The sequence below is a fragment of the Ammospiza nelsoni genome, chromosome 25 (genome assembly GCF_027579445.1).
Source record: "Ammospiza nelsoni isolate bAmmNel1 chromosome 25, bAmmNel1.pri, whole genome shotgun sequence".
NCBI classification, from domain to species: domain Eukaryota; kingdom Metazoa; phylum Chordata; class Aves; order Passeriformes; family Passerellidae; genus Ammospiza; species Ammospiza nelsoni.
In genome coordinates this window covers 1,677,219-1,704,775 of record NC_080657.1, presented here as the reverse complement: position 1 = coordinate 1,704,775, position 27,557 = coordinate 1,677,219, and the positions used below count along the sequence as shown (strand labels likewise).

The 27,557-nt window shown below is 52.9% G+C and overlaps 1 protein-coding gene across 1 annotated transcript; it reads right to left on the bottom strand.

Moving 5' to 3' along the window:
• Nucleotides 1-101: 101 nt before the first annotated feature.
• On the bottom strand, nucleotides 102-26,809 carry RNF19B (ring finger protein 19B). Its single transcript, XM_059488662.1, has 10 exons — nucleotides 26,747-26,809; nucleotides 13,173-13,846; nucleotides 7,799-8,004; nucleotides 5,351-5,495; nucleotides 4,586-4,748; nucleotides 4,074-4,188; nucleotides 3,512-3,652; nucleotides 3,161-3,368; nucleotides 1,492-1,623; nucleotides 102-902 (listed from the first exon to the last, which is right to left on the bottom strand). The coding sequence occupies exons 2-10, from the start codon at nucleotides 13,733-13,735 to the stop codon at nucleotides 425-427; spliced, it is 2,151 nt and encodes a 716-aa protein (XP_059344645.1). The 5' UTR covers nucleotides 13,736-13,846; nucleotides 26,747-26,809; the 3' UTR covers nucleotides 102-424.
• Nucleotides 26,810-27,557: the final 748 nt, after the last annotated feature.

The following is a 27,557-nucleotide window of genomic DNA, read 5'->3' as shown; positions in this document are numbered from 1 at the left end:
AGAGACCTCTCCTCTTCCCAAGCCTTTGGGAACAGCATTCACGTGGGCAAAGGCAGCTGGAAGATTTCCCTTTGGAAAGGACGAGCTGGACTCAGGCCCAATGACAACCAGAGTCTTTATTCCAACAGTCCCTTAGGATGGTTGCAGACATACAGACACACGTACATATTTACACTCTTACACACCTCACAGAGTTTGAACCAATAAATTAAAACAAAAAGAGGGCGAAGGGGGATTTCTTTTTTTTTTTCCTTTCCTTTTTTTTTTTTTTTTTTTTTTTTTCTTTTTTGTTGGGTTTTTTTTCTGTAAGAAACAACTCCCCAAGGCGAGGCAGGGGGAGCCAGCTGGAGGATGGCAAACAGAAGCCAACAGGGACACAACCCCGGCCCAGAAGCTGCAGAGTGCCAGTGGGAACGTGCTCAGCTCACACTCTGGCCTCGATGCATTCCAGCTGGACCATCTCATCCAGCCTGCAGCCCTCGGCTTGGGCACAGTGGCTCAGGTGGGCACTTGGGCTCTGGGCACCTCTTGCTCGGGGGGTCTGGGGGCAGCCTGCTGCAGTCTGGCACTGGGGGGACTCGCACTCGTCCGAGGTGAGGTCGGGCACGTCGTCGGACTGGCTGTCCGAGCTCTCCAGGTCGCTGCGGATGCTCTCGGGCTGGGCCAGGGTGATGTCCCACGTCTGGCTGCCAATGCAGTCCTGCTGCTCACAGCTTTGGTGTTGGCACGTCTGCTCCTGCTTGTCCTCCTCCTCTTCCTCCTCCTCCTCCTCGTCCTCCTCCTCGTTCTCTGCCATCTGGGTGTGGACGTGCAGGGAGTCCTCTGTGCTGCTGCCGCTGGTCAGCTGGTAGTGACTGGGTTTGGCTTCAATGTCCACCTGGATCTCCATGTTATTGCACTCCCTGCAGGAACAACCACCACCCTCACATTGCTGGGCTCTACTGGGAACATCAAACCCCCCAAACATGAGCAAGATGCTGCTCATCACCCCACAACCCACTGCTCTCCTTGAATCCTCTCAACAAAGCCAAGATCATCCCAAAGCTCCAGAATCCTCTCAAAGTGCCAGAACAGCCCCTGAGGGTGCTGGGCTCTGCAGATCCCCTCCCCACACATGGAATCTGCCCCCAAACTGTCCCCAGCCCTTCCTGTGCTAGAAGGATGGAGGATCACCCCCCCAAACATGAGCAAGATGCTGCTCATCACCCCACTGCTCTCCTTGAATCCTCCCAACAGAGCCAAGATCATCCCAAAGCTGAGCCAAGGAAAGCTCCCGAGTCCCCTCAAAGTGCCAGAACAGCCCCCCTGAGGGTGCTGGGCTCTGCAGATCCCCTCCCCACACATGGAATCTGCCCCCAGACTGTCCCCAGCCCTTCCTGTGCTAGAAGGATGGATCCCTGTGCAAACACGGCCATCCCACCACCCACAGAGCCTGCATTTTTCCAGGACAGCCTCCACCAAGGCTCTCCTCAGCACTCCAGGTCCTCCTACCTGTCCTGGGGGTTGTAGGAGCTGATGATGGAACCAGCCATGGCTCGGGTGCTGGCGTTGTCGCTGATGGCCCCCAGACTGACCGAGTCTTTGGGGAAAATCTCCTTCTGCACATCTGCCTGCACTTCCAGCCTGTGGGGAAGAAGAGGGTTCCTCAGAAATGCTTTGGGAGCACCAACACATCCCTGCTCCTTATGGGAAACCATAAAACCCATCCCTGCTCCTCATGTGAAAGCAAGAATCCCATCCCTGCTCCTCAAGGGAAAGCAAGAACCCCCATGAGCTGGCCCAGCTCAGTGTGACAGCAGTTTAACCCCAGTGGCTGCTCTCATTCAGTCTCATTTTTGGCTGCATTCAGGCAGATCCATTCTGTTTTCCATGACGAAGGTGAAGCCGTGTTTACATCCATGACTCACACGATTCCTGCGAAGAGCTGATTTCCATGGATCTCACACGGCGACTGCATCCTGGCTGCCACATCAACACGTGGCTCTAATTACCCAGCAAACTGACTCACAGGCAAGTTAGGAGGAAAAACTGTGGTGTAACCTCCTGACTTTTGGAGAGCCATGGCCCTGCCTGAAGAACAGGAAGCACCAAAGCCTCCAGGCTGGGCTAACAGGGCTGGGATGGCTTTAAGCAGGGCAGGCAGGAGCTCTGTGCTGCTCCAAATTGAGCTGAAGCATCAGCTCTGTGGTCTCAAGGAGCTCAGGAGGGATCTGTCCTCCTTGCAAGAACTAGACTGGCACTGACTCCAGAAGCAGAATCATGGAATGGTTTGGGTTTGGAAAGGACCTTAAAGATCATCCAGTTCCAACCCTCACATGCAGGGACACCTTCTCCTAGACCTGAGAGCCCCATCCAACCTGGTCTTGGAATATCTGCAAGGATGGGGACCTCACAACCTCTCTGGGCAGTCTGTGCCAATGTGTCCCCACCCTGGGTGCTCTGGGTTCCAGATCATCCCAGGTGATCTCCTAGACCTGGTTATTCTACAACAGACCAACACAAAACACCACAACACAGCCCCTAGATCAAAGCAGCTTCACTCACACTCCTGGGCAGCTCCCCAGAACAAACCCACTATCCACTATCAAACACACTTTCCACTATCAAACCCACTATCCACAATCAAACACACTTTCCACCATCCCAGGCTGCTCCAAGCCCCATCCAACCTGTCCTTGGACACTTCCAGGGATCCAGGGGCAGCCACAGCTTCTCTGGGCACCCTGTGCCAGGGCCTTGCCACCCTCACAGGGGAGAATTTCTTCCTCACATATGATCTAAATTTTTTCTCTTTCACTTTAAAGCCATTTTCCCCCTTGTCCTATAGCTATCTTCCTTTGCAATTAGTTGTTCTCCAACTTTTTACTAAGACTCTTTAAGCACTGGAAGGCCACATTGAGGCCTGCCCTTATGGACATGGCTGCTTTCAAAGCTCCAGGAACTCTGCTGGGGGGAATTACTCCAGAAAGAAACGTGTCTAACCCTCGCATTGAATGGAAATAAATAAAGAGGAAAAAAAAAAAAAAAAGACAACTTTTCATATGCAATGAACAATTTATCCATGATTTTTAAGCTACCTGCTTCCACAGCATCACTTCAGTGAGCCTACAGAGCTGAGGGAGCCTTGGGGTCCCCTCAGCTTTTCCCAGAGCCCCCTTACCTGCTGTACTTGCCCTTGCTCCCTGAGAGGACGCCCCCGCTCAGGGTGCCCCCGGACAGGGCAGCAAAGCTGGCAGTCTCACTGTAGTTGCCCTGGATGACACTGAGCCCGTCTGTGGGGCTGCCACTGGTGCTCAGCACGCTGGTGAGCCCCTCAATGCTGCTCTCTCCAATGCTGGGGTTCTTCAGGGCCCTCCAGGCATCGGCCACTGCGGGGAAGGAGAGCACAGGCGTTGGAATTGGCAGAGGGGACGCTTGGTTTTGATGTCTCAGATTTGGGAGGCACCAGGACCTCAAAGCACTTAATTACAAGAGCATTTTGCTTCACCCCCTTCCCATCACCAGTCATTACCTGTGATGGGTCCATCATCTTCATCAAACTCGATTTTCACCCCCTTTCCATTGGCTGTGCTGACCCCGCAGCCACCGCCCCGGCACAGCGAGATGGGCACGACCCCATAGACGTAGGCCAGCATGATGGGGACCCCAATTCCTGCAGAGGAGGATGAGCTGCGTTAGGAGGAGCTTAAAGATTTTTTAGGGACTCTCTCAGTTGTGTTTTTGTTGCTTTTAAAGGCTCCAATTCACGATTATGCAGACAGTGGAGGAGCACTGTGGGCTGAGTGGGGGAACCCCAAAAGCATTGAACCCCCAAGGCATCACCAAAGCATGACAGGAGACAGCTCTGTGTGACAAAGGGACTCCAGGATGGGCTGTGGTGCTGCAGACAAGCCCTGTGCTGGCTGTGGGCCAGCCTGAGCACACCAGGATGTGAGACAGCATTGTGCCCAAAGCCACAGGCAGCTGCACCCTGCAAATTGTGCCCAAAGCCACCCCCCTGGCACAGGGCTGGGCCACCCCCTGGTCTCAGTGGCTCCTGGGCCAGCAGAAGGGACAGGGCTGAGCCCACTTACCCACACTGACAGCAGCAATGACTGGGGAGGCAATGACAGACAGGGTGACCCCACCAGTGATGGCCAAGTTCCTCTTGTGCTTGGAGGTTTTCTTCCCCTCATACCTGCTGTGGATCTGATGGAAGAAAAAGCATCAGGTGAGAACAGCAGAGTCCAAGGGGACATTAAGAAGCGATTTTACAGCTTTGCCAGCTGCATGAGCCCTTGAAGAACCTCATTTTGAACACAGATCTCCTCACAGGGTCTGTGTTGAAGGAAAAGAAGCAACCACAAGTTGCTCAAAAAGAACCCCTGGGTGCTCCTGGGTCAGGGCAGAGGCACAAAAGAAATGTAAAATGCACCAGGATTATCAGCCACCACCTTCCCCTTCCCACACAAAGCCCAGGAGATAAGAGAAGCTTTAGAAGAGAAAACTGAATTTGGGTTCTGTGAGGAGATCCACCCTTCCTATCAGCTCTAAATTTCTGCTCAGCACAGAGAACACCCCAAACCCTTCTGCCCCCCACACTCACCTTCCTCCCCACATACACGGGGATGCCAATGACCATGGCAGGAATGGCAATGCCAGCAATGAGGGAAATGCCCACAGGAGCTCCAATCAACGTGCCCAGCTGCCAGAGAATCTTCTTTTTACGGCTCCATGGCTTTTTGCCCCAGAATGTACAGCCAGAGGGGCTGCATGGAAGGGGAAAAAAATGACATCAGCACTCCAGCAATTCCTATGAGCTCCTGAGAACCCCAAGTTCAATGTGCACATGAATAAAACCCAAAATTTAGGGAGCAGATAGACAACACAAATAAGTTTTCGGTCTTTTCTACCCCAAAAATTTAGGGAGCAGGTAGATAACACAAATAAGTTTTCTGTCTTTTCTACCCCAAAAATTTAGGGAGCAGGTAGATAACACAAATAAGTTTTCTGTCTTTTCTACCCCCAAAACTTAGGAAGGAAGTAGACAACACAAATAAGTTTTCTGTCTTTTCTACCCCCAAAACTTAGGAAGGAAGTAGATAACACAAATGAGTTTTCTGTCTTTTTTACCCCCAAAAGGTGATTATCACACTGTTGGGTCTATGTTTAATACTCAGTACACCAAGAGCTCTCAAAGGCAATTGTATCAGGAGCTTTGTTTGATGTGGGAAGAGCACCTGAACGCTGTAAAGTGGGATCAGAGTTCACCTCTTTGGGTCAGAAACAATAAAAAAAGGGTGAAAGTCCAGCTGGGGCAGTGAACTCGTGCCCTGAGCCTGAGAGAGGCACGTGCTGGTGCCCTGCTCACCTGAGGTAATGCAGGTCTGAGATCTCCTTCATGCAGAGCCAGCAGAACTCGCAGCCACACACGGCACACGTCATGTGGTTGCAGCTGCCATCGTTCATCTTGATGATGTAAGCACTGCAGCGTGGGCAAGGCTTGATGTCATCAGCTGAGGGGAGAAAATACGGAACTCAGATGGCATGAAACAGGGAATTCAGATGGCATCTCTGCCCTCAGAGCCAACAATCAGCCAGGGGATCCTCGTTAAGGACTGAAATCTTTATTTGCTCCGCAGCAGAACACCTTTGCTGCTCGCAGGGGGTGGTGTGTCTTTAATTTATCTAATTTTGATGTGACAGACCCCACCAACAGCAGGGGCTGGGGAACAACAGCCACTTTTAAAAGCTTTGTTCTAATCTTGAATGGGATGTATTCCAGAATTCAGGCTTAAACACAGGGAACAAGTCATACCTGCCCAGCACAAGGAGCCATTATTGAATTGCTCCACGGAGGTGATTCACGGGCCAAGAACAACACAACAACTGGGAGAACAGGCACTGGAGAAACCCCAAACCTGGCCTAAATTCAGGGGACCAGGGGCTGCAGCCACACACAACTCTGCTGCTGGCAGAGCAGGATAAGGGGTTTTCATCCCTTCCTTAATTCAGGCATCATCTGATCGTGGTTATGCAATGGCTGTGCCGTGGTTCAGGGCTCAGCAAGATGAAATCCAGCTGTGAGCCCAGCTCACACCTTATTAATCACCAGGCTGGATCCAGCACGGCGGGCTGGGGAGAAACCACTGTCTCAAAAACCTCCCTTCCCATGGCTAAGTGCCCTTCCTGGCAGGGATCTCTTTAACAGCATAGAAAATCTGGGTTTTTCTGCTGGCTGGGGTATTTCTATGCTGTCCATTCTAAGACTTCTCTAAATTTGGGCATGTTGGACCTCAGCACACTGCTAAGCCACCTCAGAACCACCCACGACAGCTCCACACTGAGTGAATTAATATTTAAACTCCTCACACAGAAGGAAAAACAGGGTATTTTGTTTGGGGGTAGGGCAGGGCTTTAACAAATGGCCTCACTGCCCACTTCCAGAGTCAATACAGTTATTTTTAAGGAACACAAACTCAGCAGACACAGCAGCTCCTACCAGGCAGTGGAGGAGTTCTGTGGGTTGGCATTTTTTTGGTACCTGCCATCAGCAAGACCTAAGAGTGCACAGAGCAGAGCTCCCCACACTCAGCTGGCCATGAATGCTGCTCCTCACCACCAGGCAGCTTTGAGGCTGCAACAGTAAAAAAGTGACTGCTTGTTCAGGGTTTAGATCAGCAAAAAAAAACCAAGAACATCCAAGATCAAAAGAGCCACAAGCAGAGCTGGGGCGGATGAGGGGAGTTGCTGTGACACAAAAGGACCCAAAGCACATCATCACCTACTGATCTATTTGCTGCTGCTGGAAGAGATCAGATGTGTTCTAACACACAGGAGGAGGGGAAATGACTCTGAGTTTCACAGCTGCGGGAGGACTTTGAGGGGAGGAGGTTTGCACGGTGGTGCTGCTTCCTCATCACACACACACAGAGAGCCAAGCAGCCAAAAAATCAGGGTGTGACTCTTGCAGGGCAAGGAGCTGGAGCCTGGTGGGTCTCTCTGAGCTTGGGATATTGTAAGAGCCTAAATGAGGGATGTGGGCTCTTCAAAATGCAGTTTATTGTATCCAAGATGTTACAGCAGCCCAGGGTGGTGGGTGACAGCTCCAGCTGCAGGCAGCCCTGGAGACCCTTTGGTTTTGGTTAAAAATGCATTATTTACTTTTCTTTTGGTTACAATACATTATATACTTTTCTTTGGTTACAAATGCATTATATACTTTTCTTTTGCTTACAATGCATTCTATACTTTTCTTTTGGTTACAATGCATTTTATACTTTTCTTGTTGTTACCTTGCATTATTTACTTTTCTTTGCTGAGCATCTTAATACAGCAGAACCAATCTATACCTTAACTTTTATCCATAGCCTGTCATAACTACTGTAATTACCATATTCATGTTCCTGTTCTCCAATCACTAAAAGTCAGTACATTACAGTTTAAGCTAGAAGTTGTTTTTCAGTTTTCTTGCAGTGAAAAATTCAGAGACCTTTTTTCTACTTGCAACATGGGCAGGCTTGTTTTCCTGTGCTATCTTTTTGCTTAGCAAAAATATATTTTTGTTTTGAGGTGGGTTTATCCTTTGCTCTAAGCCATAAAAACCCCCTTCTAACTAACACATCCTTTGCCTCCTTGGTTATCCAGTAATGGCTCAGCAATTCTTTTCTTCTAGATCAAAACTTGCTTCCATCTCTATTCCTTCATCAAACTCTACACTTAAAAATCTTTCTGCGAAGCACACGCATCTGTGAGACTTTCTGGTCAAACTTTCATCCTTCCCAGGAGGATATTTGATGAGAAAAGGGTGGATCCATACCTGGCCCAGACTCCTGGCCGTAGCTGAGGCCCGAGGTGTGCTTGGTGCGGACGCGCAGGGTCTGTGCCCGCTGCTGCCGGGCCATGTCACACGTTTGGTTGGGGTGCCAGATCTGCTTGCAGTGGTAGCAGAACTCTGTCTGGCAGCCCTCCCTCTCACAGGTCAGCTTGGGGCAGCTGGCACAGCCGTAGGCGATCACTGCGTACCTGCGGGCAGGAATCCAAACACAAAGTCACCAAGGGAAAGTCGCTTTTATAAAGTCACCGAGTAAGAGTTGCTTTTTTAAAGTTACCAAGTGAAAGTTGCTTTTATAAAGTTACCAAGTGAGAGTTGCTTTTATAAAGTTCCCAAGTGAGAGTTGTTTTTATAGTTACCAGGGGAGAGTTGCTTTTATGAAGTTACCAAAATTGAGAATTGCTTTTATCAAGTTCCCAAGTGAGAGTTCCTTCATTCACACACCCAGAGCCACCAGCCCATCTCATTCCTGGTCATCAACCTCCACACCAGACACATTCCTGCGCTCTGCAGGGTTTGGAATTAAGCAGTGCTAATTGGGTTACTCAGGGCAGGGACCTTTCATGCAGGCAGCTTGAGATGCTGAGTTGTTCTCTGCTCAGTAACTGCTGGCAGCTCTCACTGGCAACTCACACAGGGCAGATCTGTCTGGCCCAGCGTGCCCAGCTAACTCCTTGCTGTTTCCTTAGGACAGATCTATGGATGGTCCAAAAGAGTCTAGGAAAGCTGAGCTTGTCCTGGGCACTTCTATCAACTGAATGATCCTAAAAAAGTGGAATAACAGCTCCAGAATAACAGTTCCATACATAGCTAAGTCAACAAGCGAGCTCCTCAGAGCTTCCTTTTCCAAAGAGTGGTGAAGAACAATGCCCTCCTTTTGGAACAAGCCAAAACTGGAGTGAAATAACCAACTGTGCAAGAGAGAGAGAGGCCAAGCTCAACCAGCTCAGCGTGGCACGCCCAGAAGGAAGTGTCCTGTGTACACAGAAGCCTAAGCAGCATCACCAAGCAGTGCTGCAGAAATCTGACTGACAGGCACTGAGGATGAGGCTGTTTCCATTGGCAGGGGCTGACATGAGCAACCCCAGAAGCGCCTTCCCAGTTCTGCAACACCCATACGGCAAAAAGGGTATTTTTGTTAGTGGTCAGAGGAGAACAACTCCTATTTAAGGTGTCATATTCAGAGCTTGTGTGGCTCCAGTTGTATTTTGCCTCTTCTTCTCCGAGGCAGCAGCGTGAGAACCACTGAATGTGTCATACCACAGTGATTCATATCCCGTGGGAGTTTGAGCAACTTCATCCTGCCGGGCTACGACAGCATCGCCAGAGAAACAACAGCTGAGGGCTGCCAGGCACGACTGCAGCTCTACCTGGGCATCCACACACCTGCCCTGAGCCCAGCAGGAGCAGAGATGGGAAAACTCCATCCCTGGAAGTGTCCCAGCCCATGACTGGATGAATTTTAAGGTCCATTCCAAGCCAAACCCGTTCCTTTATAATTCTGTTCCTATATAATTTTGTGATGGAAATGATCCAGAGGGTTGGGAGGGATGAATTTGATTCCTGTGCATCTTGTCTAAGGAATATCCCACTAAATTTCCTCACCCTGCCACTACTCCCTGGCCTGCCCTTGGCAATTCATGACTGGATGAATTTTAAGGTCCATTCCATCCCAAACAACTCTGTTCCTATATAATTCTGTGATGGAAATGACCCAGAGGGTTGGGAGGGATAAATTTGATTCCCATGCACCTTGTCTAAGGAATATCCCACTAAATTTCCTCACCCTGGCCTGCCCTTGGCAAAGCAGAAAGGAAAAGCTTCATGTGCCCAGCTGTGTTGTGACACTGCTATTTCAAACCATAAGAGCAGCCTAGGAGAGCTCAGTGTAATATATTAAGCACACTCTAAATTAACTCCTCACTCAAAATGTTGGGGTTTTTTTAAACACTCAAGAAATTCAAATCATCAGCATTTATATTTTATTGCTGGAGCTGAAATATCATGCACAAGGCCACAGCTGTGGGGAAAGAAGCTCCAGGAGTGTCTAGTGGGGATGGAAATAACACATCTCCATGTCAAGGTCAACTTGAAAGTGGGTTTGGAAGTGAAATGCTGAGGAATAGACATGGCAGTACCTGGATGGACAGTGGTTCTCCTCTTCCACTGGCTTAAATGGCCATTTTTAGGCTCAATCCTTTTAGATAAGAAGAGAAATTTGAGTTCTCCTCCCTGAGTTTTCCCCACAAAGCAACGTGAGTGTCTTCCTGAGACCCCAGGAATGGCACAGCTCCATTTCCAGCCCCCTCCTTGGATGGCCACGAGTTTCCTCTGCCCATTCACGGATCTCAGCCCACACACCTCCGTTTTCTTTAAAGGTTCTGTTTTTCTCCCAAGCTTTTGGGGAAGGCTGCAGTGTGACAAACACTAGACAGCGATACCACCTGATTGTAGCAAGGGGGAAAAAAACAACAAAAAACCAGAGCTGCAAACACAGAAAATGATTTGTTTTGCCATTGATGGCGCATCAATTGACCAGGGTTTCCATGGCAACACGCACCGGTGTTGTGTTCTCCTCCTCCTCCTCCCGGGCAGCACAGCCAGGCTCTTTCATTTAGGAAATTATGCAGGAGGAAGGCACAGGATGCTTTTAGGGTCCTGTCACAGCCCTGCTGCCCCTTGATGCCACCACCTCAAGGGCGGTGACCAGAGAATGTCACCCCACCCCTTCCTCTGTGGCATTGGAAATGATTTTGGCAAAATCATTTCAGCAAAAACTTCTAGCATTTTTGTTGTAACTTCACTCAGGGGTTTTGTTGGCCTTTGCCTAGGGGGAGGGGAATTGAAGTTTCTCTTCAAAAGGCCGGGGGAGCTGAACATCAACAGATTGGGAGGAGGCAGGAGGAACAGAGGAAATAAAGGGACATCAACAAACATCACCTCCTGGGAGGCTGGAGACACCTGGTCTGGGGAAAGATAAGAGAACCAAAGAATGAGGGCTGAATTGGCATCGAAGGGATCAATAGCCAATAGGGGATGGAATAATATGGAATTTGAGACCAACTAACATGAATTTCTTTGAGGGTTTTAATGGGAAATGTCTGGTAAAGAACCAGGTGGGATGGAGGTATTTTCACTGCACAAGCCAGGCATGTGTGGATGAAATGATTTCTGCTGCACATCTTGGCCGGAATAAAGGAATGCCTCGATTCTCTGACACTGAAATGACGCTGCTGGCGAGTTTCAGTTGGGGTGACAGCAGTGGGTGACACCCATACCAAACATCACCCTGCCGTGCCCCCAGCCCTACACTCCGTACTACTCCCGGCACTACTACAGCGGGGAAAGCCCGCTGTAAATAATTCATACCCTGATTTTACATAAGCACAGCCACACAAGCTCTGCTGGGAAGAATGAATAGGGTGATTAATTCCTCTCCCTGCCGGAGGGCTGATTCCAACAGCCTTTGTTCGAGCTGCTACAGACACACCAGCAGCGCTGGTCCACCAGAGCCGTCTCCAACATCTCCAGCAGCCTCGGGGTCGCTTCTTGCTCTTCTGGGCAGCTGGAGGAGGATGCCAACATGTCATCCTGCTCTGTGAGGAACCAGGGAGGAGGGTTTAGCTCAGAGAAAGGGCCGAGTGTGGCACCAGCCTGCCCAAAATCCCCCAGAGGAAGGGATGGAAGTGATGGAAGGGATCAGGCTGCCTTGCTGTCACAGAGGCAACGCCCTGGAGCTGGTTCCTTCCAAGCAGCCAGCCCGGGTGACGCCGCTGTTTGTACACCTTATCCCGGGCACAGATAACATCACAACACTCAAGGAGCTGAGATTCGGTGAGCAGGAACCGGATTTTCTCCAGCCGGTCACCAGCAGAGGCATTCCCTCCGTGGCTGCTCTATGTCCCTGATCTTATCCCCAGCGCTGCTGAAATATCGAGATCTTGCACTTGATTTGGCTTCAGAAAGGAGCAAAGGTGTTTGCTGTTAACTTCACCCTCGGAAGGAACAAGCCCTCATACAGGATGCTCGAGAGGCCGTGAAATGGGTAATCTGAGCCAGGTTCACTGATTTGCATAGGATGCCTATTACAAGGCTCTGATTAAATCTTCACAACCCTCCCACCAACTTTTCCATTCCGACTACTAGGTCAGACTTTCCTTTCATGTTCTTGCTACCCAAAATTGCCCTCCAAGCTGAGTAGTAGCTCAACTTCACAGCACTTCTCTTAAGTTCCCCGACCAAGCCCTTTTCCAGGCAGCTTTGGCTCGCGCCCCAAACAGAAACCGAACAGAGCTCGTTTAAAAGAAAAGGGAAGAGAAAATGAAAGCAACACGTTCATAACTACACAGTCATCAGGCTTGGCTGGGCTGACTTCTGGACAGACAGACGTTTCCTCACTTGGGCAGCAGACAATGAGTCAACATCACTCCTCTGTGCTGTGTATTCCTGTCCTCACTGGGAAAAAGTGACTGGTTACTGTTCCTTCTTCCCCACCGCTGGAGGCTGCAGCGTTGTCCCCATGCACTGTCCCCAGGACTGGCAGAGAAATGCACAGCTGGGAAAGTCCACACTTACCATTTGTGCAGGAAAAAAGGTTTCTGTTCTATTAGGGAAGCGATGGCTCTGCTAAAACCCCCTTCAAGTCATATCACTCCTACCCAATCTGTGTTTTCACAATCCCCAAGGTCAAATCCTGGAGCTCTTGCGAGATAATGGGGATAAGATGGAATTTTGGTACCCAAGGCCTCCCAGCTGTCCTGAACAGACTGCAGATAAGCAAAGAACCTCTGTGATGAGGGCTCTTCATGGGACACAGCAGGACCAGATGTGTTTTATCAGCAGCACCCTACTGAGGGTGAGCCACCCCTCTCTGTGCCATCCTGGGACACACGTGGGGCAGGACAGTGATCCCAGTGCCATCCCAGCCGGGATGCCATCCGCAGGACGTGCTGGGGATAGGCAGCAATATAGCGGATTCTACTTCACCCAGCTATCCCAGCATGTGTTGGGGACAGGCAGCATCCCTCCAGGGCAGGGTCTACCTCCCCAACACACCCCAGGGCAGACAGATGGGGCAGCACCCTAAGGAGACAGCAGGTTTCCCTGCCAAGCTGTCCCACCGTGGAAGCGACACGCTGTCCCAGGACAGAGAGGACAGAACCCTATGGGGACAGCAGTTCCCCACTCCCCAAGGTGTCCCAGGATGGAAGGGACACGCTGTCCCAGGACGGAGAGAACAGGAGGACAGCAGTTCCCCACTCCCCAGGCTGTCCCAGCATAGAGAGACAAGCAGGTCCCCCTTTGCCCGGGCTGTCCCAGCACGGAGCAGCATCACCCCAGCGCCACCCGCATCACTCACCCGCAGTCGGGGGCCGGACACCAGCGGCAGTCGGGGTCGGCGGCGAGGCAGCGGCGCAGCATGAACTCCTCGTACTTGGCGACGAGGTGCGGGGAGTCGCGGAGCAGGCGGCGGATGTCGGCGGGGTTGAGGCGCTCGCTGCACTCGGGGCAGCAGATGTTGACGCGGGACTCGGTGATCTCGATGCGCAGGTACTGCCGCAGGCAGGCCCCGCACGACCGGTGCGGGCACGACAGCAGCCGCGGCGCGTTCTCCGCCGGCTGCCGCACCAGGCACAGCGGGCACTCCAGCTCCTCCTCGCCCTCCGGGACCACCGGAGCCTCCTCGGGGGGCGGCGGCGGCGGCGGCGGCGGAGGGGCCGGCGGGGCGGCGGGGGGCGGCGGCGGGGCGGCCGGGGGCGGCTCGGCCTTGGCGCGGCGGCGGCCGCCCGCGGCGGAGGCGGCGGCGGCGGAGAAGACGCTCTGGAAGGAGAGGCGGCGGCGGCGGCCGGGCTTGGGGCACTTGGCGGCGGCCGAGTGGATGGATGAGGAGCGCGGCGACTCGGAGTCCCGCTCGGAGCCCATGGCGGCGATGTTAGCCCGGCGGTGTCACCGGCGGCGGGGTCCCAGGTGGAGGCAGCGGATCAGTGCGGGGGCTCCGGGCGCCGCGTCCCGCCGGGCGCTGCCTCGGCCGCGCTGTAACGAGAGCGGCGCCGGGGCCGGGTGAGCGCGGCCCCGCCTCGTCCCGCCCCGCACCGGGCGCGGCCGCCGCCGCCGCCATTTCGGTTGTGGGCACCGCCCCCGGGCAGTCCCGGAGTCTACGGTGCCCGTCCCCGTCCCGCGGCTGCGTTGCCTGGAAGTGGCTTTAAAGCGTCTCAGTGAGGTAGAGCTGAGCCACTGCTCTGGTTCTGGGCTTCCCTCAGCGCCTCCATCTCCCCTCAGCGCCTGGTTCCCCTCAGCGCCATTGCTCCCCTCAGCGCCATTGCTCCCCTCAGCGCCATTGCTCCCCTCAGTGCCCAACCCTCCTCAGCTTCCCGGTTCCATCAGCACCCCCTGCTCCCCTCAGTGCCCCCATGTCTCCTAAACGCCCCTGTCTCCCTTCTATTTCCCCTCAATGCCCTTGGTTCCTCTCAATACCCAGCTCACCTCAGCCCCGGGTCCCCTCAGCATCCCCATTTTCCCGTCAGAGCCCTGATTCCCTCAGTGTTTGGGTAACACATGGTGGCATTCATAGAGTGTCCTGCATAAGGCCAGGAGTTGAATTCGATATTCCTGATGGGTCCCTTCCATCTCAGTTTGTTCTATGACTCTCCCTTCGTATTTACATCTCCTCAACATCCCTCACTCAGCGCTGCCATGGCTGCCTCACCCAGGGCCTGGAATGAGGGGAATCTTGTGGCTGGATTGTGCAGGAAAAAAAAAGGTTTCTATTAAAAAAAAAAACTGGGACACTTAGCTTTTTAACATCTCTCGTTGTTGAGGGGTGTCTATAACCTCAGGAATCCCCTCTAAATCCATCCATCCCTTGTCCCTCTCAGTGTGTCCCTCATTGGTAACGTTTCTGAAGATCACATAAAGATTTACTCAGCTGGGAACTCCTCCCCGAGTGCCAGGTTTAGAGGCACTGAAACTCCAACCCACATTCTCACTGCACTCATGCAGAAAGTTAAAAGCCTTCGTTTCCTTCCAGGGTTCCCCTGTGCCCAGAGGGGTCTGCCAGCCTCACATCCCATCCAAAGGCAGATAAACTAACAGGAAGGATGCTGCTTCTTATTATGCAGGGGAGCTGAAGCAGAAAGATCTGCTGTGTCTACAAAGAGCCTCTTAAATCAGCACAGAAGGAGCTGCCTTGCCTTAGACTGTCAGCTCTGACTGGACAGACTGTGGTTATTCATGTGACAAGTGTGGCTCCATCACTGTCTCCGAGCTATCACTGTTCCTGGAATCATCTCCCTCAGCAAAGCCTGTTTGCATGATTATTATTACCAGGATCCTTCCAAGAGCTGGGATGGGAACAAGGAACCAGGATTTTGGTGCTGGTGCTGCTGGATTGCTGTAGGCAAAGACCTCAGATCTGTCGGCACAGGGAGGATAATGATGACACTTCCCTGTCTGATGGGTGAATGAAGGCACAGAAGGAGTAAATCACCTGCACAAATGAAGCTTCCTCCTCTCCTAAACACCCTGCAGCAATCCTGCTTTTCCCTGTGCTCCTTCTCCATTAATTCTGTGCCTGCATACACCCTCCCTCACTGCTTATCCCAAGATGTCTGCTACACCCAAGTCCTTCCCCAGAGATTGCATTCCCCAGACATTTGTCAGCTCTTCACATTCCGGGGCTTTGGACCAGCTGGAAGTTTTGGACCACACTTAGGTTTGGCCTCAGAGTGGTAAATTCCTGCCTGGGATCAAAAAAACCCCGGTTAATTAGCAAGTTAATTTGGCAAGGGCCAAACAGCTCTGCTCCAAGAGAAGCAGGGATGCTTCCAGGGTGTCTGTGGAGCACATTTTCAATGAGCTGTGCTCCTTGGGCAGACATGAAGATCTCCCTGATACTTTGTGGTGTGGAATTCCCAGAGGAAAAGAACCCTTTTCCTTGGGAAAGGAGGGAGAGATGTTATATTGGTGTAAAACGAGATTATATTGAAATTAACTACTATTTTCTTGAGACAAGCCAGGTATGAGGCATTCTCAAATGGCTGTCGCTGCCCATCTGTGGCAGAGACTGTCTTGCTTTGATGATTTCACTAGAAAAATCACACTCTTGACTGAAATAGAGAAACCTGAACAGGACTTGTGTGGGATGGATCTCCCAGACAGCGCTGTGCCAGCTCAGCCCTACGTCCTCTGCAGCGCAGAAGCAGACTCCAACTAATTGTGGGAAGGTTTCAGCTCAAAAGCTAATGTGAGACGGGCCTGAATTACCAGTAGTGCAGACATAAGAGAGCAAAACCATCTGGAGCTCCTGGGAAAGGATGGGCTGGTGGGGCAGAAATGACTCTTCACTGCCTTATATGAGGAATCACGATAGCAGCAAGGCTGGGGGAGGCCAGGGTAAATCCGAGTGACTTCAGAGCCATCTTCCCTCCTCCCAAGCTGTGCAGAGGTTATATATTTGAGGGAACTCAATGCTTTTATGGAGCTCTGAGATACAGATTTCCCTACTGTGGTTCAGAGACATCCCAGCTACTTAAAATCAAATTCTCCATAGCAAAGGTGTTTCTCCATGGCGAGTTTCCACAGCCCTTGCCAGGAGCAAAGGCTCCTGCTCAGCGTGTTCCTGACGAGCAGTTTGAACCCGCTAGTTTGTTTTGATTCAAAAAAAAAAACCCAAACCAACAAAACCACCCCAAGACAAACAGCCAGGAACTGGAAGCAGAGGGCAGGAAAGCAAGCTGCCAGGGAGGGAAAGAGGCTGATTGGGAAGTCACCGGATTGGGAGTGAGATCACATCAGCCCCTCCCCGGAGCTGCGGGGAAGCTGCCACCAGCCTGACCGTTAAACTGGGGGATATTTGAAAAGATAAACCCAAACCAAACAAACAAAAAAAAAAGATATACAGAAGGCGGGGGCGTGGTGGGGGGGATTCAAACACTGCAGCGAATCGTTCTGCAAATCCCAGCTCCAATAGGCAAATTGGCTTTTGCTTACGCTGGCAGAAAGCTGGAAGATTGCTGACTTCCGACCCCGCTGGATTTGGCACAGGCGGCTTTTAAAGCTGCCTGAAAGCGCTGTATCCCCCAGGAAGGCTTTGTCCAGACACCGGTTGGAGCCACCCCACACTGCCCAGTGCCGTTCCCAGCCTGGATAGAGCCACCTGGGGAGGCTGAGCTGGGCTGGACCTGCTTTTGGGAGGTATTTCTCTTTCCAGAGAAATATCCTCGTCACCCACACCCCAAAAACCCCCTGAAAGGCAGAGTGACAGCTCTGTCACTGTCGAGGAGGAAGAGCCTCTGGTGATGTAATGAAAATTCCCCTTGGTAATTCGGAGAGTGAAAGCAGAGGCTGAGCTGCTGGGAAGGGATTGTGAAAGTCAGACTGCATGGAGGAACTGGGGTGTTCCTGGCCGGGAACATTGCTGTGGCAAGAGGCACATCTGTTTATGTTTGCAGCCGATAAAACTGAAATTCCAGCTCCTACCACATCCCCTTTGCCCACCTTTCCCCCCTTCCAGGTGACCCAAATGTCACAGGTATGGGAAATACCTGCCTGGTGCTCTCCTCCCTGGCCTGCAGGACACAGGGGGTGTTGAAACAATTATTTCAGGACACACAAAGATCCAAGCTGCCTCAAACCTCTGGAATGCAGGCACTGAGGTGTGAACCCCTCCCTGGCACTGCCTCTTTTCTCTGGAAGTCCCTGGGTCTCCTCAGGGTTTCTCCCACTTTTCCCAGGAAGGGGTGAGTGGGTTATTCAAGGGCTGCATTGCACAGTTCAGAGAAAACCCAGCTCGTGTTGCTGCTTGCTGATGAAATGCAGGAAGGAGGGGAGCAGTTTTACACCAGGAATTCTTCCTCGTTTTTGTACAGGGAGGCCCAAGAATGACTCAGCTCTGGTTTTACTGGGCAGGCTGAGACCTTTGGCCCTATTAAGGTGGGACAGCCAGGGTTGTTCAAGTGATCCAGGTGCATCAGGATGCCAAAATGCAGATGGCAGTTTCAGGGGTCTCTCTGCTGAGGACCCACCATGAGCCCTACCTGAGATGTGCTGCACTCGCAGCATGTGGAGGAGGATGAGAGGGACAGACAGATTTAAGTAGCACAGAGATAATTTTAAACCTTTCAGAAGTTCACTGAGAGGTGTCCCCCCAGCTCCCTGCCCTGGAGAGTTGTGCCAGGGCCATGTGGGCTTCCCTACTCCTCTTCTAGAAGTCCCAGCTCCAGGGCAGGGATGTTAATCTCGGCTTGCCCGAGGCATTCGGCGAGGTTTAACCCCAAGAGCCCGGAGCTGTGCGGGATGAACACTGAACGTTCACGGGGAGCAGCTGTGATTGCAAGAACTGAAGCTCATTGGGGTCATTTTCGCCAGGGCCCCGGGGAAGCGCTGGCTCCTCATGACAGGCACTGTGATCGTTTGTCAGATGGAGATGTCATTAAAGGCCCCTCGTGTCTCTCCAGGGAGGACACCCGAGGCTGGGGAAGGCTCTCCCCAGTGTGCACATCTCTGCCTCTATCCACTTAGTTCGTGTTCTGTTTGCCTCTCCTGGTCCCCCGAGATGTGTTCAGGGAAGGAAGGAGATGATTGTGCTTGACTCCTCTTTTCTCTGCTGGACTTAACAAGGATTGACATACTTTTAAATGAAGAGGAAGAGGCAGGAGATGAGAGCCTTGGGATCAGAAATGCAAGGCTCTTCCAAGAGGATTTGTTCTGGTTTAGTCTGTGGTTACACCTCCTCTCCCCTCCATCTCCCCATCCCACTCTGCTCCCTCCTAACACCCACACACGCACGGCAATCTTCCACTCCCTGCTGTGACTTTCTGGGGAAGAGGCTGTCATGTGAAATCCTGGGAGATAGAGAGAGAGGGAGAGTTACCACATGGAGCTCTCTGACAGCATCACAACAGGCCCTGCAGAACAGGCCGGCAGCCGGGGGAACGCTGAGCTCCCCCTCCCCGAAATCCTGGGCGCTCCTCTCACGGGTGGCAGCTGGGGGGAGCGGGGAATCGTCTTGGAAGCTTGGGAGCCGCCTACACACATGGCAAGGCTTGTCAGCAGCTGATAAAAGAGGTGGGAGGTGGGGAGATTTCGAGGGGGAACAATGTGGAGGCTCTCATGCCCACATAGCTCCCCCATCCTGTCTCCTGCAGGGCTCCCACAGCTGGGATGGCCACAGCCTGGCCCCGTTGGTGACACACGTGCAGTGAGGAGAGACCCCAAAAAGGGACTCGGATATTCCTCAGCAATGACGCAGAGGTAGGGACCATTAAGCAATTACTTATAATAGTAATCTGACATGCTTTTCCCCTCTACAAAAAGCAGCATTTCCTTTTGTAATAAAAGCACAGGCTGTTCTGCGTTCTTTATTCACCTCCACGCTCGCTGAACAGCTTTGGGGATAGAAGTGACAATGATCCCCGCTCCCAAGTCACTCTCACCACTGACCTGCTACCCTTAATGATGGGGGATTTATAGCTGAGAAGGTTTAGCACTGTAGGATGCTGCCATCAGGATAGGGCTGGCCAGATCCATGTGGCAAGAAGGAGGCAGACTCCCTCCTCACCTGAGTCATTCAATAGACAATTAAATGTTTGGTGTTGATGTAAACACAGGCAAATTAGTCACTGGAGAAAACATCAGTGCCTGTGATGGCTGGCTGTGGTTAGAAGGGTGGTGACAAACACCTGTGACAGCACAAAGCCAAGAGATATGGAGATGGCATGGCATGGCATGCTCCTGGCTCTGGAGTATCTCCCTGATGCCAGCTTCTTTTTGGGATGCTCAGCGTCTTGCTGAGCAAACCTTGCAGCGTCAGGACATGAGCAAACCTGGCCACAGCAGAAGCAGCAAGATCAAAGTGAAATCTTGAGGAGGAGCACCCATGGAGAGCTAAGGAAGAGTTTGTCCTGCCCTTCAGAGAGCAGATGAACCAGGCAGAGCTCTGGCACGGGCTTGGATTTCTGCAAGGAGAACAGAGTGAGGCACTGGCCTGGTTTCCAGGAAAGGAGAACAGTGTGTCACAGAGGAGGCATTGAAAAGACCTGAGGCTTCTGCCTCAGCTTTCAGTCTTACTCCTGCAGACACGTGGGTGCTGGGGAGTTCAAAAGGCTGAACTGGAGCTGTCCTGCAGCTGGCACAGGACAGGAAGCTGTGGGCCCCTCCTGCAGAGCTGCTGGAGCAGACACCATAGAGGGATGTCCCTGTGTTTGCTGGAGATCCCTGCTCAGCTCACATCAATCCCTGTGATTGTGGGACTGTGGAATCCAAGGTGGGCAGGGAGGCTTTGGTACAAGGCAGCATCTCCAGTGCTCAGAGCCCCCCAAAGACACTGGCAGCCCATCAGCAACATCTCAAAACCTCACAGGATCTCTGACATCCTCTCCAGCTGGTGCATCCCACAGCACAGGTAGGGCTGGGCACACCACACATTTCCTCCAGCTGACCCACCCATTTCCTATTTTCTGCAGACGTGACAACTAGTGAGTTAATCCTGCAGGCCATAAACTAAGCTGTATTAGCAGACACCATCTGTCCTTTTTCATTTGCTGATGCACGACCTATTTTGCTGTGTAGTGGAGCAGGCACTGCAGTTTTGGGGCTTGCATGTTGCAGTGTCCCTGTTGCCAGGGCATCATCCACTGCTCACAGGGACCTGCTGGTGGGAGAAAGCTCCAGTGAACTGAGCACCACTGGGACCTGCTGCCATGGGCAGGTGGTGGATGAAGCCTGTCCCTGTGGCTGCCTGGCCTCCAAGGAGGTTTGGGCTTCAATCCCACAAAGCACCTAGAAAGGGAAAGGTCTCGGTAGAACCTCCAAGGACAAGAGCACAAACTGCTCTCAGCAGGGTTTTCTGAAGCCCCTTCAGCAATGGCCACATCCACATTCCCTCACTTGTCAGGAGGTCATGGAGAGATCTGAATTCTCATCCCAAAGTGAGGTTTATGGAACAGGCTCAGCATTCCAGCCACTCTGCTCTGGCCTGGAGTAATTCCTGTGCTTTACAGAGCTGAGTGATGGCAATCACACCAGGATAGGGAAAGGCAGGAAGAGAACTCTTCCTTTATCCCTCTGCTCATGCCTTGGAGCAGTGTGGTGACCCTTGTCTGGGTACAGAAGTGCAGACATTGTGAAAGCTCATAAAACCATCAGGATTTTCCAAGCCAGTTATTATTTGACTTTACCAGCTCTCGAGGCAATTCCAAAGGTTAGTCCCTTGTCAAAAGAAGTCTCCTGAATTTACCAACTTTCAGTTTAACTCAGCGCCGGTGGCAGGAATTTTCCCTGAGTTCTGAAACAAAAAGCCAGGAAATTCTGTGGATGTGTGCTAAGGAGTCAGGAGGGAGCTGGGTGCCAACACACTCATTTGTTCCTCAGAGCCATCATGATCAGTGGTCACTGACCTCTGGACTCCCAAAACCAGCCAGAGAATTTTCAGCTTCCTGCCTCACTGCACCAAAGAGGAAAGCAGAGTGGAAGGAATTATTCAGACTGGCCTTAGCCAGACCACTCTTCTCTGACTTAGCTCACTTGCATTATTTGGGTTTTCCAAAGGACTCCCAATTTCCTGGCTAGGATGTGGCCCAAACCTACCTCCTTCTGTGCCATCAGTGTCCTCTGAGCATCCAGCACTGCCAGAAAGCTCAGAAAGCTGGCCTGGAGTCATTCCCCTTTCCTGCTAGTCCAGCTCTTTTCTCTTACAAACTGGCTTAAGCTCTGAACCCTGGGCTTTCCCACCCTGAAATCTGTTTTAGCTCCTGCACAGTCTCACTGCCTGCAGAGCTGTTTGACCCTCAGCTTCCAGCAGCACCAAGCCCTGCTGTCTCCTTCCTGCCTTCCCTAAGCTTTTCTCAGTGTTTCTTTGTGCTGTTGACACTGCACCAGGTGTGATATAACGTTCCACAAAATGCCCTGGTGTTCCTGCAAGCTCTGCCTCCCCATCCTGCACTGGGAAAAGGGGAGCTGGTGCCAGGACCTCTGTGCTAGGACAGACTGACAGTTTGGGGTGTAAATTAAATCCCAACTGTGTGAGAATGATCCCAACTTTTCTTCTGTCTCTCTCTGAGCTTTGGGAGGAGGAGGACTGGCTCAAGAATGGTATTGATCTCAGTCCAGGAACAAACATTCCCTTTCCACAGGCCACAGCCTCTCTCTCCTGTGTGTCATGTGAGGAAGAGGAGCAGGGAAGGGCAGTGCTTTGCCAAGACTAGAGCGTACCCAAAACTGTGACTGTCAGGAGGTGGGAAGGGGAAGAAAGAGCCCATGTGATCAGCCCTGGAAAGGGCAGTTCCTGCTGAGAACTGCCTGGGGAACAGTCCCATTTTCATAACCAGCAACAGCTGTGAAAAGGGGAAAGAACAGCGATTCTGGGCCCTGCCAGCAGCACCTCTTGCCTGCAGCCAGGCTGGGGGAGCAGGGAGAGCTCCCAGCACAGCTCTCTGGCCCCACAGCAAGGAAAACGTTTGTCATTTTCCAGAGGGCTGAGCCAGCATTAACCAGGTGTGGGGAATGTGTGAGCCTCTCACTCTGAACATGTGCTTGCTCAGGGTTCCCTTGTCTCAGCTGAGATCTGACCCTTGGCTGCCAGGCCCCTGTCCCCAGCTCAGTCCAGGGCTGTTCCCCTGTGCTCTGTTTCTGCAGCACAAGGTGGCCAAAGGGAGAGGGGAGCTGCCCTTCGTTCCCGGGCTGCCATGGAAAGGCAAATGGGGTTTGTTCTGCTGGGTTTTGCTGCTGACCCACGCCTTCCTTCCCCCAACCTCATGCAGTGACCACAAGCCCATTCTCTCTAACTACAAGCACAACCCACCTTTACCACAACCAGGAAATTCCTCTTCTCCCTCCCTCCTCTCCCTCAGCCCTTCACCACCATGAGAAACACTCATCCCTCACTGGGGCTTGTCATCTGTGGGCTGTCTTAACCAGTGTTGGAGCAAACTGCCCCCTGTGCTGCCTCAGGCTGGCCTGTGCACTGCAGAAAATTGAGGAGGATGTTTCTGGGGCGATCAGTGTGCACTGAGACCTCAAATGCTTCTCTGAAATCAGGCCCTGCTGTTGCTCCAGAGCATCCTTCTAACAGGGAGGCAGCAGCCTCTCATCTGCCCAGCCCTGCCATCCCTTTTCCCCTGAGCACCAGGAAAAGTCCAGTGCCTGACACTGAAACAGCAGTAGCTGCCAAGAGCCTCTCAGCTGCCTCTGAGCTACAGAATCCCTCCCTGCAGGCTCTCAGGAGGAGCTGTCAGCAAAAACAGCCCTATTTAACCAAAGCAGAGACAGCCTGGCTTTACATGGCCTCCCTCTGCCTTTCCCTGCTCCCCTGGAATTGGGGAAAAGCCTCTCAGGGCAGCACCAGCTCCTGTGCTTCTCCCTGGATGTGAAGCTCAGCTCAGCAGCACCCAGGGGTTCACACAGCTCTGGGTGCTGCTCCAGCTATTCCCTCTCCCTTCCATGGATCTCCTGCAGGATGCACAGCCCAGCACCCAGGGGTGCTCCCCATCCCCAGGACGGTGCCCTCAGCATGGGATGAGCAGCGAAATCGCAGCTGGAAAATCTGGCAGAGGATGTGGAGCAGAGCCCTGTCCCCGGGCTGAGCACCAAGAATGCCTCTTTCCCATCCAACACGCCAAGGCTCTGAGCCCTGCCAAACCCCAGTGTTTGTTCCTGCCTTTGGCAAGCAAGGGATGGCAACAAAAGCATGTGCGAGGCAGAAGGAGTTCAGTGAAGGAGGGAAGTGGGTTTCTCTTGGGTCTCTGTGACCTTTTCTGGTTTGGAAAGAACAGAGATGTGCAGAGATGCTCACAATGCACAGCAAGGCTGTTTCCACTGGCCCAGCAGCAGAACAAACCTCGTGGCCTCCTTCAGTCACAAGAAATTGGAGCCCAGAGCCACAGCCCAGCCTTTGGCTGCCGGGGTGGAAGCAGGAATCCAGCTCCTGGGAGTTGGTGCCTTTGCCTGTTTGCAAGGAAAATTTATGTGCAGCCACGGAACCTCACTGTGTGCCTTGTCTTCCAGCCCTGCTTCTCTGGGATACAGCTCCTGCTGTGGGATGGGAACAATTTTTCTTCAGCTAAGTTGTTTTGGAGTCCATGGCCTGGGAGTTGTGTCAGCAGTGCCCTTGGCCATGAGGATCCCATTGACTCTCACCTCTCTCCTTGGAGCAGCAAGCACAGAGAAGGAGCTCTTGGGGCAAGGCCAAGAGAAGGGCTGAGACTGAATGACTCCAGTGATTTTTCCGTGTGCTTCCAGCCCTTACAGCTCAACCTCAGAGAGAAAAAGTGGTGCTGGCAGGAGGGAAGAAGAGGACTGGGGTTCTGTGCAGGTAAATCAGGAATGCACCTCCATCCTTCAACAGCTGAGAGTCAGGAGCAGGTTTATAGCAAAGATAGAAAAGCTGATTTGGCCAGAGGGATAATATTTCTGTTGGGAACCAGAGAACTATTGATTACTCAAGTAACCTCAACTATTTAACAAACAGCTACCTCAGCAGAAAGAAATTTCAGCCTGGGTTTAGGGAGAGGATTGAGGGTCTCCAGGGTGGCCAGGGTGGCAGGAATGTGAATTCCCACTCTCCTTGACTCTCCTTGCTGCACTGCTGCCCTGCCTGCTCCCAGTGGCACCAGATAAGGAGTGAAAACAAACACCAGGTAGGTGCCTGTGAGTGCCCCAACAAAGGAAGGGGAAAATGTTCACTGCAGTGGAGTGGTGGCCAAGATAGCCTGTGAAATAGGCAGGATTAAAATGTCTCACAGGACCTGGCTCAGCTCCCAGGGCCTTCTCTGGACACTGGCACAAAGGCAGCTCCTCCTGATGCTCCAGGTCTCTGCAGAGGCTCACAGATCCATAGCACTTTTCCCAAAGGGAGCACGAGTTCCCAGTTAATTATTTCTGTATTATTGAGTGCCTGGCAGTGACAGCCTGTGGTGGGGGCTGAGCACACAGGTGACAGAGCATGGCTGTGGGGACAGGGTCACACCAAGGCACCGGGAGCATGGCAGAGCTTCAGCTGCTGCAGCTGATGTGCAGATGCCAGGCTTTGTAATATTCACATGATCATCCCTTTTGCAGTGTAGGCAAGAATGGGGGAAAGCAGGGAGAGCCAGCTGAGCCACAGAGAAGGTCAAGGACTAGGAGGGGGTGACTTGGCCTTTCTGTTTGTGAGAGGTCCTGGTGCCATTCCTGCACTGAATTTTGAATAAGCTTGAAAAAAAATCAAGTTGGAACATGACTTTGAGGCAGTCCTGCTACTGGTCATGCAGAACCACAACCTGGGGAATGAAACTGCGGAAGAACAGCAGTGTTAACTCCTCCCTGCACCCTTCCCAAGCTGGCCCTGGGAGCCCAGCTCAGGCTGTGCCCAGTGAGGTCCCCCTTGGGGCACAGGGGCCCATCCCCAGCTGGCTCCCTCCCAGCACAGCTGCCCTGGGCAGAGCTGAGGGCTGGCACAGAGCAGCTGATGGGGCCTCCCCTCCCTGCCCGCCCATGCCAGAGGCTTGGGATGCAGCTGGCCCTGCAGCCAGCTGGGTGACAGCACTGCCTGTCACCCTCCCAGCGTGGGGCTGCCACCCCTTGCCCCCAGAGAAGCCCCACAGAGCAGCACAAGCTCTTGCTGTTGGCACTTTCCATCCCATAAGCAGCACTGTGGCCACATGGGCTGCTCCCAGGTGGTCCCAGTAGACCCAGCATGGGTGCCTTGGTGGGGAGGGATTGTGCCTCACACAGTAATTTCTTCCCTAATTAAAGCATATTTATGCTTCTTGTTGCAATTACACCTCAAGCATTCCTCTGTGGTCCCACTGGGTCACAGCCCCCAGCCCTTTGAATGCCTTGGGAAATGTGTTGGTTCAACAAAATGGTCGTGACAGGAGCATTGGCCTCTCCCTGTTCTTGGATTTCAAGCAAGGTTTCTACTTTGTGCCTCTTCCATCTCCACCCTCATACTGGTTTCTGACACCCACAGGGGTCACCAACACTGTGCTTTTGACCCCAGCTGTGTTTTCCTCAACTGAGAATGCTGACAGGCCACAATCAGGTCAGCACACATGAGGGGGTGCCCACAAACTCATTTTCTACTTTGCTAAGGCTGTGTAGCCTGAGTGTAGGTGTGGAGTCCCTACACCCCACTGCTGTGGGATCCCACAAGCAGCAGGGAACCAGCCCAACTCTTGGATTAAGAAAAAGATGAAATTCCCCCCAGGAGCACGGGCCAGCACAGCACGCAGGTACTGCTGGGCAGAGGTGACTGTCACCCTCACTCCCTCTGCTAACAAAACAGATCCCGTTATGCAACCCTTGTGCTAAAAGGCAACACAACACCCAGAGAGGCTTCAAGGACTTGGTTGTTTTGCCTTCCAGGTCTGCAATCCCCAGGATCCACATGCAGAGAGCTGCTGGCAGTGCCCATGCACCTGGCTGCCTTCCCCAGAGCTATGGCACAGGCAGGGAAGTGCTGAGGCTGCTGGGGATGTGCAGTTTAGGATTCCCACCACAAACGCGCTGCTGGGCTCGGTCCCAGTGTGCCGGCTCTGCTCTAAGGTAAATGCAACTCAGGGGATGGAGTCTCAAACTTCTGATTAATTTCATCAATGAGAAATTGATGAAATTCATCCCCAGGGAGAACTCTGCTCTCCTTCTCCAGCCAGGGACCAGGGCTGCTCTCTAGCCCATTTATCCTGTTCTGGAAGTGCAGGTGCTCCTGGCTGTTCCCAGTACAGCACCAGTGCCATACACGCTGCTCTCCTGGGGGGAAGCATCTGCACCAGTTCCTGCACCAGCCAGCTGGGCTCTGACCTGCCCTCACTGTCCCACAGCCAAGCCCTGCTGTGCCAGGCTGTTCAGGCATTGTATAATATTCCCATTGCCCAGCAGCCATCCCCCCGAGAGATGCCGAGGCAGGCGCTGATCCCACAGCATCTCACAGAGCCCCCCTGCCCCGCTGCCATCCCTTACCTGTCCCCGGAGCCCAGTCCGGTGCCGGCTCTCCCCTCCGCAGTCTCCCCGCTCTCCCTTTCCCACTCCCGCTCCCTCTGCGCCACCTCCCCGCGTGATGTCAGCGCAGCCCGGCCCCCGCAGCCTCCCCAGCGCTCCCTCCACGCCACGCAGCCGCCCATCGCACCCCGCTGCTGCTGCTGCTGCTGCTGCTTCCCTGCCCAGCGTTGCCACAGCGACAGCAGGGGAATCCCATCCTCTGCTCCTCCACCTCCCAGGGCCTCGCTTGGTATCACCCACTGCAGCGGGAAGGACAGGGCGACAGCAGGGGACAGCAGGCAGTGGTGGCTTTGTGGTTCAACAAATCTGGAAGGGAACGGAGAGGGAGCAGAGGCAGCCAGGGGAAGCAGGCTCAGAGCAAACAGGCTCTCATCTTACCTGCAGCAGTTCCACCCCTGTCCCCTGAGCTCTGCCCAACTTCCCACTCCCTCCATCAGTTCTTTGTTCTCAGCCCCACGTGTTCCTCAGCTCCTTCATGGCTGTAGCACCGTGATGGCACCAAGTCCCCACAGACATCTCTGCAGCGGCTTCTCCTCGCCCCCACATCAAGGTCAGGGATCAGGTTATTGATCAGAAACTCAAGCCCAGCTCCAAACCAGACCATCAGGAGTCGGTGGGTTCATTACCACCAACCACAAACCCACAGTGAAAGGTTTTCCTGCAATCCCTGTCTCCAGTGGTTTCATTGGGAAGAGAGAAGGGCAGACACATTTTTAGGACTGCAGCACATTTTTAATGGAAAGAGATGGCCCAGGGCTTTCATCCCTCCCCC

What these genes read in the sequence shown, in the direction of transcription:
- RNF19B (XM_059488662.1), bottom strand. Translation starts at nt 13,735, where the DNA reads ATGGGCTCCGAGCGGGACTCCGAGTCGCCGCGCTCCTCATCCATCCAC. An exon ending in CCGTGTATGTGGGGAGGAAG is followed by an intron (nt 4,189 to 4,585) that starts GTGAGTGTGGGG and finishes TTCTTCCATCAG; the next exon opens with ATCCACAGCAGGTATGAGGG. An exon ending in AGCAAGGGCAAGTACAGCAG is followed by an intron (nt 1,624 to 3,160) that starts GTAAGGGGGCTC and finishes TCTTCCCCACAG; the next exon opens with GCTGGAAGTGCAGGCAGATG.